At 37.7% G+C, this 19,263-nt stretch overlaps 2 protein-coding genes across 6 annotated transcripts in view; one reads left to right on the top strand and one right to left on the bottom strand.

The window, feature by feature from the left end:
* Positions 1 to 19,263, top strand: part of RALGPS2 (Ral GEF with PH domain and SH3 binding motif 2) — a 119,581-nt gene that overhangs the window by 55,353 nt on the left and 44,965 nt on the right. The window lies entirely within an intron of this gene.
* On the bottom strand, positions 43 to 18,625 carry ANGPTL1 (angiopoietin like 1). Of its 2 annotated transcripts, XM_056497744.1 has the most exons (5): positions 18,122 to 18,625; positions 10,800 to 11,655; positions 5,766 to 5,959; positions 4,011 to 4,281; positions 43 to 3,056 (listed from the first exon to the last, which is right to left on the bottom strand). In XM_056497744.1, the coding sequence occupies exons 2-5, from the start codon at positions 11,623 to 11,625 to the stop codon at positions 2,869 to 2,871; spliced, it is 1,479 nt and encodes a 492-aa protein (XP_056353719.1). In that variant the 5' UTR covers positions 11,626 to 11,655; positions 18,122 to 18,625; the 3' UTR covers positions 43 to 2,868. The 2 variants fall into 2 exon arrangements, with proteins under 2 accessions (XP_056353719.1, XP_056353720.1); XM_056497745.1 differs by lacking the exon at positions 18,122 to 18,625 and having other exon boundaries at positions 10,800 to 15,983.

Raw genomic sequence — 19,263 nt, 5'->3', positions numbered from 1 at the left:
TTTGAGATTGCACAATGAAACAACTGAGCCATATCTTGAGAAGTAAGATTTTTATTTAACTAAGCAGTACTACCTTGTGAGATACTTTTCTTATAGCTGTCTTTGAGGAGTGATATCCAGAAAGAGAAAAGCTGAAAACAGGTTATTAATTATTCATCTGAGGAATATTCAGCTGCTTCAGTGATAGTGCTTGCAGTAGATTTTGGAAATAGATGTGAAATAGATGAAAATAGATGTTTCAGGTCTTGTACAAGTTTTGAACTTTCTTGAGGTCTGCCTGGTTAAATTTGGACTGATGGTAGAGGAATGGTGAAGGGTTTATCCTTCCCAGACAGACTGCTTTTGAATGCCCAGGGCAAGAAGCCTGAGGGATGCTACAACCTGTCTTGAAAATCTTTCAAAAGAAAAAGTGTGAGAGAAAACATTGAACTTTTTAAGTCATTCACCCTGCTTAGAAAATTCAGCCCAAAAGCTACAAACGAATAGAGTCACAAGCATTTGAAAGTGAATTACTGTACAGAGTATGAACCAACCTGAAAAAGACATGCTATGTTTTCATTCCTCATAATCTTAAATCTGCAGCTTAATTAACTCTTCCCTTTCAGAGCACAGTCTGAGGTTTCTGAGTGGATTTTGTAATGTTTAGTTAATGTCATCCTGCAGCTTTAAATTGGGGAAGGCTCATTTTTTAAATGTCTAATATATAAGATTCAATTGAAAGGCTGAGTGCAGGCTAATTTTACTTTAGGGTTTCTGCAAAGTACACCTTTCACTGAGTGCACTGAATAAGCAAACACTGTTTTCGTAGCAGGCAAGAGATTCTTGGGGTAAAATACACTCTCTGCCAAGGACAGGAAATCTGCCTGTTGAATGAACTAAAAGCTGTCAGAAGTGATCATTAAAGGAATGTTTTGGAGTGCATTTTCCTCTTTTTTAAGTTTACCTGAACTGCTCTTCTATCCAGCTACCATAGAGAAAAAAGGACAGACTATAGAGAGTCTGAATTTTAAGCATTTGCGTTTGCAATTAGAAAATGTTTTGCAGGATCAAATGAGACCTCAATCAATGAGGTCTGATATTTGTAACAAACAAATATTCCTTTTATGAAGAACAATTTCAGAATTGTAATCATAAACATTTGTGTCAGTTAAAATTCTTGGAATTTGGGAATGGAATATGCTGGGACTGATTCTCCACCACTGCCAACCCCAATTAAATATTGGAGGAACTCGTTTGCTTTGATCTCTGACCAAAGATTTAACTACAAGCCTTGCACCCGTACATTATCAATGAAGCTTTATCTCTACTCCAGAAAGTGTGTTCTGAAAGTAAAATGCTGTTTTTTTCTCCTCTGAATTGCATAAGAGGCTTTGCATAGTAATTGATATTGTCTAATTTAACATAACAATAATACTAGATTATTCTTATAGCTATTATGGTTTCTTACTTTAAATAGGGACAAAGTTCCTTAAAATCCTGAAGGCACATATGAGTTGCTAAACAAACACATTGGTTACAATTCAGAACAGTATATTCAGTTTTACATAATATAAAATTAAATTAGGCAACCTGTATGGCTATAAGTGCAGTTATTAAATAATTTTATATAACAGGAAGAAGGCTTTAGTTCAGAGATTCTGATACCTAAAGTGAATGTTTGGTTGTATCTTATTTTGGAAATATCTTGTTTTGAATTAGCGTGCATAGTTTTTGTTAAATGTTGGGAAAGTATTTTCTAATTAGTTTCTTAAATTACATTTTAATTCCAGTGGAAATATGGTATCTAGAAGCTAAAATTTAGTATACACAGTATCAAAAGTTATATAGGTGTAAGGAAAGGCAAATGTGTCATAAGAGCAGCCCAAGTTTGGGATGAGCACTCTCAGAGCTGATTTCTAACCTTTGTTTTACTGTGGGAGCAGAAAGCTGTGTTAGAGAAAAACTTCTAATATTCAGAGACTTATCTTGATAACTATGTGTGAATACTTGGTCAGCCCTCACCACTCCTAATTGGAGCAGGGAATTGTCAAGTCATGATTTTAATACCAGGATTTCAGTTTTCCCATTTAAGCTCTAAGTTTAATTAGAAAGCTTGAACATGGAGGTTAAAAGTTAAAAAATACCAAGTAATTTGGTTGTCTCAAGTTTATCAATAATTTCATGCAATTAATTTTCTTACATAGGTAACATTGTGCCTAAATCTTTACCGAAGGTAGGACTTGCAGATCTTAGCAGTGTAGAGAATTCCCTAAGAAATTTTATATTTAATTTGCCTCTTCATTTGAAATAATTATTTGTTGCAAAAATCTTTCTCTGCTGGCTAAGCTAAAATGTCTCCAATTTTTTATGTAGGTTCTTGGAGTAAATATCAAACAGTATGTGAAGTCAGATTTTTCATCAAAAGTAATACCAACATTTTTAAATAAATTGTTAAATAACTAATCAATTTTCACATTAAAGCAAGACAATGTAATTTCACATATTTACATTTAAGAGTTGAGCTAACCTGAAAAAGCATAAGCTTTTTGAACCAGAAAAGCTTATATCTTGTCAAATATCTGAAATTTTTTACCAGTTTTGACTGTTTTACATCAAGCATGTTGATCTTGAAAAGAAGATAAATATGCTTTGCAAGCATAAACATCTGCTTTTGTGAATGTGTGTTTAAAAAAAACAACTGTCTGTCACAGTAGAGAAGGATCCTAATAAAGGAGAAGGGAACATGATGGGGGGAAGAAGACAGGAAAACTGGAGACCTGCTTTTTGCAGGGGCAAATTGTGCAAAATAATGATTAAAAAGTAATATTTTATTTTTCTGGAGCTCAAACACTGAGAATTTTCTATGGGAGCACTGTGGGATTTTCCTCCTCAGTCTATAGGTCTGATCATCATCTGAACTGCTTTCAAGGAGTAGGAACCCCCCCGGTACTCAGCCCAAAATATTCCATCCTGGTACTTGCTCCTGTAGTGGCCCCCTCGGTACCAGACCCCGTTGAGGTTGGAGTGGGCACACGCGTTGTACCACCAGCCGCCCTTGTGGAAATGAGCACAGTTTCCTGTGGAACAGAAGGACATGGGTGAGCTTCATCTCTAGACAGTGGAAATGGAGATTTACTAAATGTTTTCATGTTGTAGCTTATTCTCAGAGGCAGCTTGGAAGTACTTCACAGCCTGTTGTGCAGTTCTTGCTAAGTTACAAATTCTGTTGTAACAGCAGCCATTGCTGGAGGGGTGGCTGTTGACATGATCTTTAATGTGACAGGAGAAAATGAAGGATAGAACTCTTCTCAGCCTGCCAGCACTGCCTGTCCATGAGCTAACACCCAAGGAACTCAGATTATGTGCTGTTTAGAAATACTCGAGCGGAAGCAGTGTGAGTTGATACAGCTCCGAGCAGCATGCGGGGCCACAGCTCCACAAAGAGTTGCTTGTAACTTGTGTTTTTACTGTTACAGCCTTGTCTAAGAGTTTGCAGGATTTGTCCAGCTTTATGGTTATTGACAGCTGAGGAAAAGTGCTCCCAGCCTTCCTGTTCCTGCAAGGGAAAAGCTGGTGGAAATGAGAAAAAGGGATCTTTAAGGAGTACAAAAACCAAGTGATGTTCCCCTTTCTTACGTATTGGTACACAACTAAACCTTTGCACACTTGCAGTTCCCTTGCAGTTCACTCTTCAAAGGCTTTAGTTCCTGGTGATTCTGTGGCAGCAGCACTGCTCAGAGATCACCTGGACAGATATTCTGATTTCAGTCACATGCAAGTGATGAACTAAACAGAAAATTGCTGGAGATTGTTGTTGGTGAGGGTAATAGATTTTGAGTTTCTGATGGGTGTAGGGGCTCAAAGGGGGACCTGCCAATGTGGTTTTTATTGTCATTGATTTGAAGTGCTTTCCAATAGGGTTATTTTATCATAATTGGTGTACTTTTTTTGTCCCGTACTGTATTTTTTGACATGGTGTCACTGGTGGAGCATACATGACTCACTTTTCACAGGCACACTGCTTTGCTTACCTGAATACATGTCCCTGTCCCTGTCCAGTGTTGTGAATTGCTTTCCATTGTGCCATATCATGGAGTCCCCGGCGTTGCCCTGGTACGTGCCCAGGCGCAGCCGGTAGAATTCACTCTCGGGCTCCAGGCGGAAGCTGCTGTACTCTGCATAGACCTTCTTGTTGCTCCAGTCCTCCAGCTCAATCAAGAGTCTGTAATTATCCTGATTGGTGAGCATGTACGTGTTTTCCAGTCCCAGCCAGTACTCTCCATCAATGTTTCCAAATCCTTTCTGTGCAGAAGAAGATCGGAAGGTGCCGTTAGCTTAGTTTTCTGTGTTTGTTAAAACACTCATAGCAGGAGTGTGATAAACCAGTGGACCTTGGGTGCTGAAAGCCTTTTAAATGTCTGAATGACTTCACCCCATGCATTTAAGTGCTTTATTTTGCTGCACTGGGAATGCTAAGCTGCAGTAATGCCAGCACCAGTAATGGTGGCAAAACAGCTCTGTTATTGCTGTCCTCCTCTTTTTAAAATGAAGGGAGGGAGAATAAGGAAACTGAAACAATATTTCTTGACAAAGCTAAGGGGATTTGTAATAGTGGGTGAATAATGGAATTTTAGGTTATAATTCCAGATTGAAAATTTATGGATCAACAGTGTCAATATTCAAGGCACATAACTTCTTGTTACTTCTATATTGCAGCTGGTAGTGTTTTTTACTGTGAATTTAATCACACTATTCTTCTGTGTTCTTTAAAGGATTTATTAGAAATTAAATATAAAGACATCTTTTCTCTCAAATCACAGACTGCCAGGACAGTAGCTGTGAAGTGATATTTTCTCTCTGCTGTCTGCTTTCCTCAAGTAAACCAGTGTTGTTAATATTTGTTGTTGCATTAGGTTCAGAATGTTTATGACTGCTTTATAAGGCACTCCATAACTGCCTTAAAACATTTTACAACATTTAACAACTCCAAAACCAACTGCTCTGAGAAGTAAACATAATTGCATAATTTGCATAATAATTTTGGGGTTTTTGTTTGATTATTGAATACTTGTTTTAATTCTTATTGATTTAGGGATTAACATTTGAATCACAAAATTCGAATAATGCACGAAGCAAAAATCCTCACGTTAATTTGTGTCCTATATGTTATTATTATTACTACTATTATTATTGTTATTACCCAAATCAAATGATCATCAAGTTTACTGTTTAGCATGTAATTACTCCAAAGCATCCTCTTGTCATCCTAGACATTCTGCCTGCTAGTGCATAATATCACAGTAACACACAGCAATGTGTTTCCTTTCATCATCCTGACATCTTTAGATTTCTAGCCTAAATTTAATAGATGGAAATAACTTCCTTTAATTCATTATTAGGACTATTTTTAAGTTGAGCCCCGAATCCAGCAAATCTCTTAGTGTGTTTGAATGAATAATTTCACTGGCTGAGTTTGCTTATTCATAAGGAAGACAAATGAAGCTTTACAAGTACTCATTGTAGTTCTTAGTTTCTTTAATAAAAATCATGTGTTCAGTTAGAGCTTTGTAATAAATTACTTCCCAGCCACTGTCTAGAATAACGTGTCTCCCAGTTGTGTTGTGCATTACAAACCCAGGGTTGTTTCAGCCAGATTGGTTCATACAAAGTTAACTGTGCATTCAGGAAAATAGGAATTCCCACTGAAATATGTTTGCCTCTGAGGGATGATCACTCTTTTCAATTATCTTTCTTTGCCCACTGATTTTATGCATTCTGGATTTTACCTTGTAACTGTCCCAGTTCCTGAAAAAGTTGACAGATCCATCTGTCCTCTTCTGGATAACTGCCCATCCACCAGGGTCCAGGCTGTTCTCACACCAGAGTTGCATTGGCTCGTTGCTGTTTTTGGGTTTGATCATGTAGATGCCACTGTTGGTGTGCCCAGCTTCCCTGGCATGTTGGCAGTCTTTGAATGGACCTGTTGGAAAAGAGATACTGTAAGCCTTCAAGCTTGGCTGTGCAGTGCCCATTGTCCAGGAATATTTTGTAATGGAAAGTCAGTAATTCAATCAAGGTATAAACCTGCCGTGGAAAACAGTGCAAAAAGTTACTGTCTGAGATTAATTATATACATAAATAAATATGTCAGTATCCTCTCTCAATACATTTTTTAACAAAAATTTCATTTTGTTAAACAAATTATAGATTTTGGTTACCAACACCTGATCTTTTTATCTGCTGTGGCAAAGATTTATACTCTGGCTTTTGATATTGAAGAACATTATGAATATTGTTTTTTTACAAAGACATCAATTTCCTTCATTTGGTGCACCAATTTGAAACTGATGTAAGTAAAAACCAAATATAGGATACCCAACCAACCCTCCCTGTTTCTGTATATTACTATACAAGTAGTTTGAGAACTGCTGTAAGAAATATTTACTGCCAGAGTCTACAGACATGGAATTTAGTCAGAGAGAATTCTTAGGCTGCATAATTTTCTGCTACTATGTACCTAGCCAGTTTGAGGATTAGGCTGTTAGCTGTGGATAGGAATATTTTTAAGTTTCATGTCATCCTGGTGTGAGATGTGTAGATAGATACTGATGAAGGAAATAAGCAAGCAATGGAGAAGGATTCTTGAGCAGCTGAAAGGACTCACATATTTGTTCTCAGGGCTGTGGTTGCACAAAATTGCTGTTGCTGTTGTGAGTGCTGCTTGAAACCTCTATTTTAGTCTATGTGAATAGTGGTTTTACAAATAACACTTAGAGAATACCATCTGGTAATTCTCAGGGAAGGATGCAGCTTATATGTCTCTGAAAATCTTGCGTAGTTTGCCTTTCAATTTTTGGTAATTTTTTTATTTTCTTCCTTTCAAAAGAAGAATTGTTTGCATGTCATTACTTCAGTTGATTTCGAGAAACTGGTAATTTCCTAATGAAAAGCAAAGTATGTTCTGATGTCTAGTTAGTGGTGGATGCCCTAAATGTATTTGAAAACTCAGCACATCTGAAAAATAAATTAGGTACAGCTTCCCTCTCCTTCCTGAGAGTTTATTTTCTCGAATATCCTTGGAAATTCAGAGACTACCCATCAGTCACAGAAACAGCTCATGTGCAAGATAGCATGGAAGACATGCTGAAAACATTTGTTGAGGTTATTCTTTAATCAAAAGTAGAGACTGAGGTAAAGGGACCTTCACTGCTGATGAAGCCTGTGTGACAAAAGCAAGCTGAAAATCACACTTTTCTTAGATTTTCAGGTAGTAGTTGCAAGTTGGACAAGTATGTAATTAGCAAGAAATCTGTAAAGCATAATTTGAATGCATGAAGCTCATGTATCTAATGAGGAGTACTTAGAGCTTGTGGCTGTGATAGGAATGTCACAGGCACTGAGCCATTGCTGTAAGTGTTGCAGCACTGTAAGGATTGGGATGACTTTGTCATTCTTCCATTGCAAGCAGTGGCACCTTAGGAAATGCATCCTGTAGCTTTTTTATATAAGTGCTTTTTTTCCCCTCTTGTTCACAATTAAAATGCCCATGTAGATTGTGAATATTGTGGGATTTGTCCAGGGGAGAGAGTATTTCCTGGACTAAGCTGGGCTCATTCCCATTCCTTGAACTGTCTGAAGTAAATTTGGGTGCTCTGTGACTGAACAGGGATGTTGTTCCAGAAGTATTTTTGTGAAACAGTTGCTGCTTTAGGAAAAGTATAAACAAGTAAGCCTTATATTTTGTAATGTTAAGCAAACATTAAGAATAGCTTAATTAGATCTGCTGTTATCTGGGTATTATCCCACGTGATTATCATTGGAGGAGGACTTGAGCACTCATTTTTCCATGAGAGACCCAAGCAGATGTTTGGGGTCATTTTAAGTAGTTTTTAAGGCAGACAGAATTGTACCAGTTAGTTTATGTAATGCTTCAATCACTTCTGGAGTTCAGCTGGCTTTAAGTTCACAGGATGCAACTCATCTGCTTTGATACTCACTTTGTCTGCATGTATTAACATAAGTTAGTGTTGTGGTAGAGGTAAGAGTCTTCTGCTCTGAATGTAAGGAAATCCAACACATCCCGTAGTTTTTGGTGTATAGTCTTGAATCTTTTTACTGAAGTAGATTCTATAATTATTTCAAGTTCACACTGTAAGAACTGATCTTGTGGAAATACTGAGGTTTGTGAAACTGAGAGATTTCTTCACAGTGCTGGTGTGGGTGGACTGATACAAAGCATGATTTTCTGTTTAAAATCTTACAGGTTTTATAAATTATGTAGGGAATTAGTATCTCATGCATATCTAGTCTTTTGTAACAGTCTATGTACACTAAGTCATTGAGACAGTGATAAGCCAGAAATACTCTGCGAAGGTGATCTGTTAAATATTTCACTTCCAAAATTGTGGCTTAGATGTATGATTTAGTGCAGATCATATTCTGTGCTAGATTAAGTGAAGTACAGAAGGAAAGAAATTACATATTTTAAGTTGAAAGCTTGATAACTTGATGGCTGATTCCCATTTTGAGATGCCAAATGTTATCTCAAGCAGATGATACAGAAGTTGTGCTTGTGCAAGCTTCGTAGATAGGGTTTTTGGAGGCATCAGTAGAAGAAAAGTAAAAAACAAAATTGGACATGTATTTAAAATAGTTATATTGTTAACCAAGAGGTATTAGGAATTATTGTATGGGGCAGGGTGTGTCTAATTTTCAAGTACTTAACTAACTTGAAGCTACTTTTTGCAAAAACAATGGCAGTAATTTTGGTGGTCACTGGTTATTGTTCCAAATAAGGGTAATTGTGACAACTACAATTCACAGGTACATTAACCTTCCTCAATTTTTAGAGCAAGTTTTGTACAAAACAACCACCATACTCAGAAAACAGAACTTCATCCTTTTGTTCCCCATGTATTTTGCATTTTTCTCTTCACTCATTATATTCAGATGCACAATGACCTTTCTGACCCATCTGCTGCATGCAAGTATTTGTGAGTAGGTCCAGGTATTTATTCTGGCATCAGTCTTTAGCAGGCCTATATCTAATTGGAACTGTCTAGTTTTCATTGGTCCTTTTTGACATCTTTATACATTATAAAAAATCTTTATCTTATAACTGTAAAGATATTTCTTCTATGGCATAGTTTTGATTCTGTGCACCATGAAATCTGTTGACCTTGATTTTAAATGTCAGGGATAGTGACTAGGCATTGCAATTCTCAACCATCCTTTTCCCAAGCATTGCAAGAAACTTAAATTTCCAACTCAAGAATCAAGTATTAAAGGAAGATGAATAATGTTACAATAAGCTTCCTAAAATTTCTTTGTATTCTCTTCCAAAAATGGATTCAAAGTCTGAACTTCTAGCGGTAGAGGGGTCAGTGAACATCAGGATAGATAATTTAGAGGATAATACTTAGTTCTGTTGCCTCATTTTGTATGTGCAGCAGGCATGTATTGAGAAAAAGATGCATTTAGAACAGAACTTGGAAGCAAGGGTTTGCTGGGAAGCAGGAAGTTGTGGTTTTTTTTAGAATTATACTTGTGCTGTCTGACCAGACATCAGTGCAATGCTTTGATATGAACTGTTTCCCTTCTGTCATGATGTGCCACTGAAATTCGCATGACATCTGGCATTTTGCTTGGGCTCATGCCTGAATTTTCTGCAGACCTTGAATAAAAATAGTTGTTCTTCAGATCAGCAGCTGGTGGGGTGTAATGCTGCAGAACAGTCACAAATGAATGTTTGGCTTCATTTTAAGGAACCAAGTTGAACTTTCAGCTATGACTAAAGGCAATTTGAAAGAAACAAAGACAAAACAGCCACCTAAACCTAAAACCCCCCACCAAAACATTTTGCTGTGCTAACAAAAGCCAAGAGCAAGCGCTCAAAGGGATGTCTGAGAAACTTGTTTTTCTGAATAGTTGAATTTCTTTTAAATAGCAATTCTGTCAACATTTCAATAGTGAGAAACATGATAGAGTTCCGGGCAGCTCAGAGGTAGTTAATTGCGTTGTCACTAATTTTGATTCCTAGTGATACATGAATTTATCTAATGACCAGAAGAGTGTAACACGTGAAGGTGGAATACACTGTCGTGAATGTATTTTCATATTTATGGCTTTAGTTTGCCATCTCGTACTGACAACAGGTTACTGGGAATGTAGTTACTGATTTTAAATTTTCAATGCTGAGTGCCTCTAATTGGATCCAGCCTTGATTCAGTTATCCTTTCAACTTACCACTCTTGAATATTTCAACTAAACACTTAGAAACTCATTGCATGACTGTGTTGGTGGGTTTAGATGTTCATTTCAGTATAAAAGGATGAAAATTCTTCTAGTAGAGTTTTCTTCTGACAAATGTTAGTATTAAGGACAAAAACTTGAAATTATGTAATTTGCTTATGATTAATTAACTCCTTTTATTCACTCTTGCCAGCTACTGTAATGTATAGCTAGGACACATCATCAAAGAAATGGGTGAATATTAGAAAGTTTATGCTAATACTGAATTTTCATATTTTTGTAACTCAAATCCAGCTGCAGAGAGAACCCCAAAAACTTTGTGTCTTGAAGGTGAGTATTGTTCAGATTGAATTTCTGAGTAGCAGACATTTCAACAAATTCATCTTTGGGAGATTTAGGCCATTTGGCAGACTAAATCTTTCCCTGGGAGGTAGAAGGGGGTGAGAAAATCAGGAGCAAGAGCAAACTATACCAGGTACTTTCAATTCTTCCTTCAGTTTCTATGGTCGGGACAGTTTCTCTCAGAAGTGGAGACAGGTTAAATAGATAGTGGCAGGTCACTAACTCACCTTCGTTAATCAAAGCCAGAGGTGGTAGTCTGAAAGGACTCTTGGTGGGAGAAGTGGCGGGGTCAGGTGGGGGCCGTACGTCTCTGTCCCGGGGGTAGCCTGGGTCTCGCTGGATCTCGTTGCCTCCCAGCAGGACGGGGGTGTAGGCCTGGCTGTTGGGGATGTGCTGCGGCACCACCTGCACCAGGGGCGGGGACCCGTGCGGGTCCTGGCGCGAGAAGATCCTCAGGCACTGCTCCTCCAGCAGCGAGATAGTCACCGACTGGTTGTTTACCAGGTTGGTTAGCGCTGCGTATTTTACCTCAAGCTCCTTGTATTTTGTTGCCATCTTCAGCATTTCTGTTGTAACATTAAGGACTTTGTTTTCCAGCTGGGAAAGCTCAAGTGAGTTGTCGCGTTTCCGAATTATCTCGTGCAGGAGTTGCATGTACAGTTGGGTCACGCGCGAGTTCATGTTCCGGCTTTCTTTCCTCAGCAGTTTGACTTCGTTCACAATGTTTCCGTCCACATCCACCACCAACTGCAAAATGTCGATCTCCCGCTTCTGCTTGGACAGCACATCCTTCAGGTTCTCGATGTCCATCCTGGTGACTTCATCTTTCCTGTTCCCAGTGCTCGGGCCATTCGTGTTCACGCAGATCGGCCCCGTGATTTTTTGTTCTGGGACCAGGAAGGTGTAACCACATTTCTTCCCTTCCTCTCCCTCATCTGCTGAACGAGGCTGCCTCTGCTGGGGCGTCTTGCTCAGCGTGGATTGTTCCGCACAGCGCCCGATGGACAGCAGCAGGAACAGCAGGACACCCAAAGTCCACTTCAGTAGCTTCATTTTAAAGCTGGTGTGATGACTGTCAGGAGCCTGTTGAACAGATAAAAGATAAAGTCATTAAATCAGAAGCACAGCTAAGGCTCCTGGACTTTTGAACTGCCTAAACTGATGGGTTTGCCATGCTTGTGTGTATGTAGCCAAGCCTTTGGAATCTCTTGCTTGGAGTTGGTTTCCATTAAATTTGCTGGCTGTTTTGAGCAGCAAACTAAAATTTAGGTACAGGATTTAGTAAAGGAGTTGTTGCAGTGGGTAAGTTTTCAGATACAATGTTGTGCTTAGATTCTGTGTTATACTCCATTATCAGTTGACTGCTCAGGTCTGTGCTCACTGCAATTACCTGCGCGAGGTTATAGAACATGGAGTGCTTTCAGAATACCTTCCTGGAAGGGAAGTAGGGCGACAAAATTATTTATATAAATGTTGGAATTTGGATTATATAAGCTTTTCTGGTCCGCCTTTGCCTTTAATATAGATACATATAATTTGTTAAATAGTATAATGCATACTGATTCATATATACACCCATTTTTCAAGTTTATATATACACATTTTCAGTAGACTTGAAAAATGGATTTTTAAGACTATTTTTGGACATGAGTGTTATGCAGAAGGCAGGAGATTAGATATTGTTGCAAACATCGAAAATTACTCTTTCAAGTGACTTTGAATTTGTAAGACAAGCTTAGAACACTGTTTGCTCTGCATACATGATCCTATTTAGTTACCTTGAGATGAATGTTTAGAATGGTTGTCACACTAATTTTGTATCTTTGAGAACATCTTTATCCAAATAATGCTGTAGTATCAGGTGTGTTGTCATTATAAATACCATACCAAAATGTTTCATTGATCCTTCAGAGAAAACTAGGAATTTCTTTTAACTCTAAAGAATTAAAGTGCAGTTATAAAGACCCAGGAGTGTTTTTTGAGACCTTGTTTTTAGCTTTAAATGTTTGGGATTATAGACAAAGGTAGCACTTAAATAAGGGAAAAAAAAAAAACAAACTTCATTTTTTTATAGTTTGTTTGCTTTTTGAAGCAGATCACTCTTCCTTTCTCAGCTATTGATCTTGTTTTCCTTTCCAGAGCCCTTTTGCAAGTCTTTGGATAGCCTTTCTACAGTGGCCTTTGGATAATTACAAAGAGAAATACAGTAAGAGTAGGGAAAGTTAATTACCCTGCGGTTCCTGCTAAGTCCAAGTTTAAGTGCATTTGGCAATCCTGACACAGTGATCCCAAAGGAGAAGCAGAGCTGTGCTGCTTCCTTTGCATTCACATTACAAATGATAAGGTGACTTTTGTGTCAGGTCCCTTTTCTGAGTTCTGTTACTGGCTTTAATATTACTATAACAAACGGTGTCTGCTCAGCCTCAGAAACCTGTCAAGTCTTTGTTTCTTAGCTTCACTAAGTCCAGTGGTTGCAAGCTTCAAACCATGATGTACATGAAGTCAGGAGCTAGAGCTAGGAATTCTGCTTAAATGTTTGGTAACTTTTTGTTTGTCTGATGGTTGTATTGCAAGCCCTGCTTCCAGAAGGGGAAGAAAACACATTTAACACGTACTAAAAATCCTTTCTTACCCTGCATAAATGGAGGGAGCACATAAGTTTGAGGATTTCTTTTTTTAAATACTTTCTTCTCTTAGTTTGCAGTAATAGATATTTTTGTGCCTACTAGTAAGTATTTTTATCTAACAGAAAGCTTAATAGTTTTATTGATATTTCTCTGCTGAAACTGCAACTTTGGTTTAAAGAGTAAAAAGAAATGTTAGGAAAAAGTATCACTTTTCTCCAGAGCTGGTTGTGTGTTTTTCTTCAGTAGTTTCAGACATATAAAATAGTAATCATTTGGACAGTGCTCAGATTTGGTAGTTCATTAGGCTAAATGTTCACATGCGTCATGGGAAGCACATGGGATACTGTTCTGTGTGTGGTTTCTAACTTGACAAGGATGAGCTGAATTAATTGTCTGAAGTTTAAAACCTCTTTGCATCTCCTAACTTACTTTTCAATACTTTTGCATTTACTATTTACAGATTGAGGGAAAGAGACTTCATGGCATGTGGTTCCATAGTACAAGTCCAGTATTTTGCTGTTTTTTCACAGTGTATAATAGGTACTTAATAGTCCAAGAAAGTGAATAACATTTTAGTTCTTGGGAATTTTAAAGACCCTACAGAGTAACTGAAATAATGAATGGCTGGGGATTTTTTCCCATGGCAGCACATTTTCCCCCTGAAATTCATATTACTTAAATGAATCTTTCAAAACTTTGAAAAGAACTTTGCAATGCAGTCTACATTGTAGCCATGTATTCTGCTGCAGTCTGTTTTCTGCATTTCTTTTAGTATTAAATGTGTTCATTTACTGTGTACTTTTTCGCTTATGTGTTAAAGTTTCAAGCTCTGTGTCTATACATGTGCTGTCAGACCATTAAATGAATTAAAGGGTCTAATACAGCACAGCCAAATCCAGCAGCTGCATAAGATTATGTCCTAGAATTTGAAATTCAGAAATACCTTGTAGTAAACTGAGACATTCAGATAAGCAAGGATGAGTTCCTTCTGAGAATCTACCTAGTGTATGTGCTTCCATGGAAATGCTGATGTTGAAAAAATTAAATGTCTTAAAGTGTTGCTTGTCAAGTTTGAGCAGCTTAATGCCTAACTTGTTATACAAGAATAGGTTTTGAGCAAGATATTTACCTGGAGTTTTAATCAGCTTAGAAGGAAATGAAAATACTGTTTCAGAAATTTCCTGATGTTCTGGGCAAGCAGCTTAAAAAAATAGGAGCTGTTTATCCAAAGTATACCAGAATGATAGCCTAATATGTAAGACCTAAATGACAAATTAAAATTAGAGTTGGGAAATAGTTCTAGGGTTTTTAGATCAGACACATTTTGTCCCGAATTCCCAGGTTTAGATGTTTAGGTAGTGGCAGAACTGTTAGGAGACAGCTGAGGCTCAGGGAGCAGCTCAGACAGAACCAAAGTCTCCAACTCTCCCTGCAGGTTTGGAGTCACCTCTGCTGAGGGGCTGCTGGTTCAGACTGTGGAAATGCAGCAAGGGAGTTTGTGATTACAGATACCATTGCTTTGAAATACATTATTTATCTCTTTATTAAATGCCGTGGTTTTTAGGTTAGAGCAAACTGTCATTTCAGTTGATTCTGTCATGTTTCTGTGCCACTCAGTTTTGGGTCTCAGATTTCTGTAGAAGTTTCATTATGTATGTTCTGGCCTGCTGATGTTTTATAGCCTCTGCAGAGGAAAATGTGCAGTTATTCACAGCAACACAAGCTTCTTCGTCAGCTTGTCAGAAACACTCAGAGCTGTGGATAGGGCTTCTGATTTCTTTCTTTTTCCAGTGATCCCTGTGCAAAAAAAAAACCCAACTTGCTTTCAAAATTACTTTTTGATTTATTACTTTTAAAAGTGTTTAAAGGTACAAAATTCCAATGTAAAAGAGCAAAATAAGCCAGTAACTACTATTTCTAACTGCTGTAACAGACTGTGTTATCCCCCTGAGAAATACTGGAATCGCAAATACAGAGTTGCATGGATCAGAATGTGGGGAAGCTGGTATATATTTGGCATTTTTTAGCTTTCTGCACAGCAAACTATTTGTTCTTTGTTGTACTGCTGTGACTCATGTTCAGCAGGATGTAAAATTTGGAAACTCACATCACAAATTGGAATCTGTTCTTCCAGAACTAACAAAGGCTCGTTCTCCCTGGGCAGTGTAGGGTGATATAGGCGAATGTAACGAAGCTGTTGCAGGTAAATGGGAATATAGGATTCCTTTTGTTTGGAAAATGCAGTATCAGTATTTACGTTTATTCCAAATATTTATTAAAAGAAATATGGTAAAGTGATAAATGTCAGCAGTGCCCTCTTAGATGTAACAGGAAGAGAAAGACTGGGTTCTTTGAGAAAGTAAATTACAATACTGAGACTAAAGATGCTCTGAACATGATACCAGCTAATCAGGGAGCTCTGTTACTGATGTTACATGGACTTCATTTTCTGTTGAGCTTTGCTTTAGCAGCTGAAATTAATAAGCCCAGCTGTGTTCTGCTATGTCTGCACACGCTACATGATATTTTTGTAGATTTTTTTTTTAGCTTAAAACTGGGTCCATGACATTAGAAGTAATACTAATGTGGAGAAAATACCCCTTCTATGGGAGAAATGTTCCCATGGATTTCAGTATATTTCTGTATTTAAGTAAGTTACTTCTCCCTACATAAACAAGTGCTTTTCCGGCAAGTCCCTCTGCCTCTGCTGAAATAACAGGATTGCTTTCAATTGTATTGACTGGGATCCAGGAATAATATGTTCTTGGGTTTTGTTTGTCAGATGCATGATGTATTGAGTCAGAATTCTGCTTCTGAGATTACCATGAATGCCTTTCCTGAAAGGAATCAGAATCTAAAAATCTTCAAGGGGTTTTGAGGTTGTCATTGAAAAGGTGCCCCTTTTAAAAATGGTAACTTCTTAGTAATTCTCAGCAGAAGAGTCTTGTTAATTTTGTCATAATAGATATTCTGAGAGCATAGCAAAATGTCATGGCATTTCCAGATTTTTTAGTGAAGCTTTTTTAGCATGGGGGTTCCTTTGCGTTTGTTGGCTGCCACTGTGTGTGTTTGCACTGTTTCAGCAGGCAGGTACAATGCAATGCTGCATTTTGTGTTTTGAAATGTGTGATTCTGGGGCTCCAGCATTCTGCCTAGAACAGATACTAAAGATATTAAGCATCTTGTTATGCTTGGAAATCGTACTTCATTCATTGGTGTATAAATTTTAAGGACTAAACCAACAGGGCACATTACAAAAAGCAAAGCCCAGTAAAACAATGAATAAAGCCTGACAGTGCCATGTAGTTAGTCCTGAAGTTTAAAGGTTGAGAATTTCCATTCTTTTTAGTAAGTTCCTTTAAAACTTCAAATAGTGTGGGTTTTTTCACTGTACTTCAGATTATTCTTTAGGCAGCAGCATAATATTAGTATTACATTTTTTTTTTAAATAAACATTTCAAAATTTGAACTCCTGATGCTGGAAGGCAGCAATGAAGAGAGAGTTAAAACCTTGTATACAGCCAGTTTATTGCTTTAAAATTATTGACTCAGCTGTTTTCATTTGTGGAAGATTTAGGAATTGTTCTAAGCAGCGTAAATCAAACCCTTGGCTGATGCTGAATGAATGGAGCCTGGTGTCCAAAGCACATTATGTGCTTCAAATGGGGGTTGTATTGTTGTTGTTTAGATGATTCTCCTCCTTATGTAAATCAGCACAAAAGGATAGTAAGGAAAAGGGCTCAAGAACCTGGAAAGGATCCATCTTTCTTGTTTATCAAGGCTGCTTCAGACTTTTTTCCTCTGGTAGCTACTAAATCTTAATTAAGTTTGTCTTCTGTAACACTTTGTCTCTCCTTTCAGCATCAGCCCCCTCCTTCTCTCTTACTGTGTCAGGCAGCTCTGAGTTTGTAAATGCAAATACATCAGTTAAGTTCATTTGCATTGTTCCTGGATTATTTACTGTATTTTAATTTCCAAGTAAGCATGAAGAAAGTTTTCTATTCTTTTCCTATGTATAAGTGACTGTTTTTTGGTTTTCATCTATACTTTTCTGTGTGTAAACAACTTTCTTCTTTTAATCATTGATTAGCAGCAGCATTCATCTCCCTCCCTTCCCCTAATGAACTGTAACAAACCCCTCAATTTTCCACTTACTGTTGTGTTGCTTTGTACACTGCATTTTGTGTTTATGAAATGGATCTTTATTTAGAAACAAACTGCAGTTCAATTGAGGTACAAATAAGGAAGGTATTAGTGTCTGTTGCAGCGATGTCTTTGGATTTTCAGCTGCACAATTGATTGTACTACAAACTCGAGTATGTTCTGAATCAGTGTGTGACTCTGGTTTCTTGGTTGGCTCTAGGACTCAGGCAATTCTACTCCTCAGAAGTACCATAAATAAGAAACGATATACAATGATTGCTACTTACAGATGTGCATTGATTTGCTTGGGACTTTTCACAGTGGTTTTATTGAGGTATCCATTTTCTAGTTCTAGTAATGCTAGGTCTATGCTCTGGTGTTGGGTGAAATCCAGCTTCCCTGAAATCAATAGGATTTTTGGCTTTTGCCTTCTGGTAGGATCAGAATTTCACATGAGTATGTTCACAGTACCCAAATTACATGCTTAGCAAAGAATCTGGTAGTGCTAATTTGCTGTAACTGAAGATAACAATACAGCTAAACAACCAAAACTTGTTCATCTCTACAACTGGAACAAGTTAGTCTGTGCTCTTATGCAGTGCCTTTTTCTTTCCAAAGTCTACCAAATGCCACAAAAATGAGTCTTAATGTTAGTTGTCAAATGTTTCTCAGGCTGAAAGAGATTTGTTTCTTCACAATTGCATGTTGAGGGAGATGTATGTAGCATTCAGAAATAGCTCAAAATCAAACTCGTAAGTAAGAATAACTTTAAAACTTACCAAGAAATAAAGTCTTCCAGCTGGTTTGCTTCTGTGGCAGATGGAAAATCCAGAGGCCAAGTTGCTTTTGCTTCCTAAATTACCCGATGGTGTGGAGTGTTAATCTGCAGCTGGAGCTGAAAACTGCTTTTGTCTTTCTCTGTTAGATCCAAGCTGTATTGAGGAATTGGGTTTCTCCATACGATAACCAAGCTAACTAATCAGTTTAAAAAAAAGAAAAAAGTAAAGCTCCAGTATGTGTTATTCCAGGAGAGAAAGAGACATGTTTTTTGAAACTGCAGTGTTTAATTCTCACATGCAGAAGTGCTCTAACCAGCTACAGCTGACCCAGATTCCATATACATCACTTTTGGACAGTGTTTTTTTAAACAAACACACGCTCGGCTCAGCCGTTCAGCCCACCTATGATGTCACCGCGAGCACTCAGAGAGCAGAAGAAACTCCTCCTTCGGATTTCCTATCCATACCCTCCAGAAAAGGAGGGGGTGGGGAGGCTGAGAAGTTAGGAACAAGGAAAGATTGTTTGCCAGTAGAAGGGAGGTACCATATGGCAACGGACTGTGCAAGAGTTCAGCAGGCAATTACAAATCAAACATTTTTACTATGCTGCCTAAAGATGCCTTTCAAGTTATTACAGTACTGGGCTTCATTTAGAAGAAAGATTCTTTCAGGCTGATAAAACTCGATTTGTGTTCCTGGGAATAAAAGGGGCAGCCTGGCTGGATACAACAGGAAAAATGAAGCATTTGTAGTCTAGAAGAATGTTCAACAGAATGTCGCATTCAATTCTTGACGTTCACTTAATATGAAACAGTTACAGTTGTTAAAGGCAGGAATTCTCCAATAGGCAGTGCCAATTGCATTTGAAAGAGAATTACCCTTGTATGCATTGAAAATTATTTTAGATTTCACAGGAATGTATCCAATAGGTTTAGAGAACTTTTCTTTACAGAAGGCTTGTTTTTGATTTAGCTTAAGGAAAAGATCAGTGCAAGTCATTCAGAGGTAATTCTACAAATACACTAGTTTATAAAATCCTGCATAATAGTGCAGGTGCCTGTTACAGTGTATTTCCTTATATATAGTTAATAAGTATGATTTACTTCCTTCGGTGGAAGACTGAGTGGGTTTGGGATTTTTAA

This window comes from Oenanthe melanoleuca, chromosome 8 (assembly GCF_029582105.1).
Source record: "Oenanthe melanoleuca isolate GR-GAL-2019-014 chromosome 8, OMel1.0, whole genome shotgun sequence".
NCBI lineage: Eukaryota > Metazoa > Chordata > Aves > Passeriformes > Muscicapidae > Oenanthe > Oenanthe melanoleuca.
The sequence above is the reverse complement of the archived record's forward strand: the minus strand, read 5'-3'. Positions and strand labels throughout refer to the sequence as shown.

Excerpts from the sequence above, each read along its gene's own strand:
- ANGPTL1 (XM_056497744.1), bottom strand. The coding sequence starts at position 11,625 with ATGAAGCTACTGAAGTGGACTTTGGGTGTCCTGCTGTTCCTGCTGCTG. Across the intron at positions 4,282-5,765 it reads GGAACTGGGACAGTTACAAG|AAAGGATTTGGAAACATTGA; the intron begins GTAAAATCCAGA and ends TCTTCTGCACAG. Across the intron at positions 3,057-4,010 it reads GGACAGGGACATGTATTCAG|GAAACTGTGCTCATTTCCAC; the intron begins GTAAGCAAAGCA and ends TCTGTTCCACAG.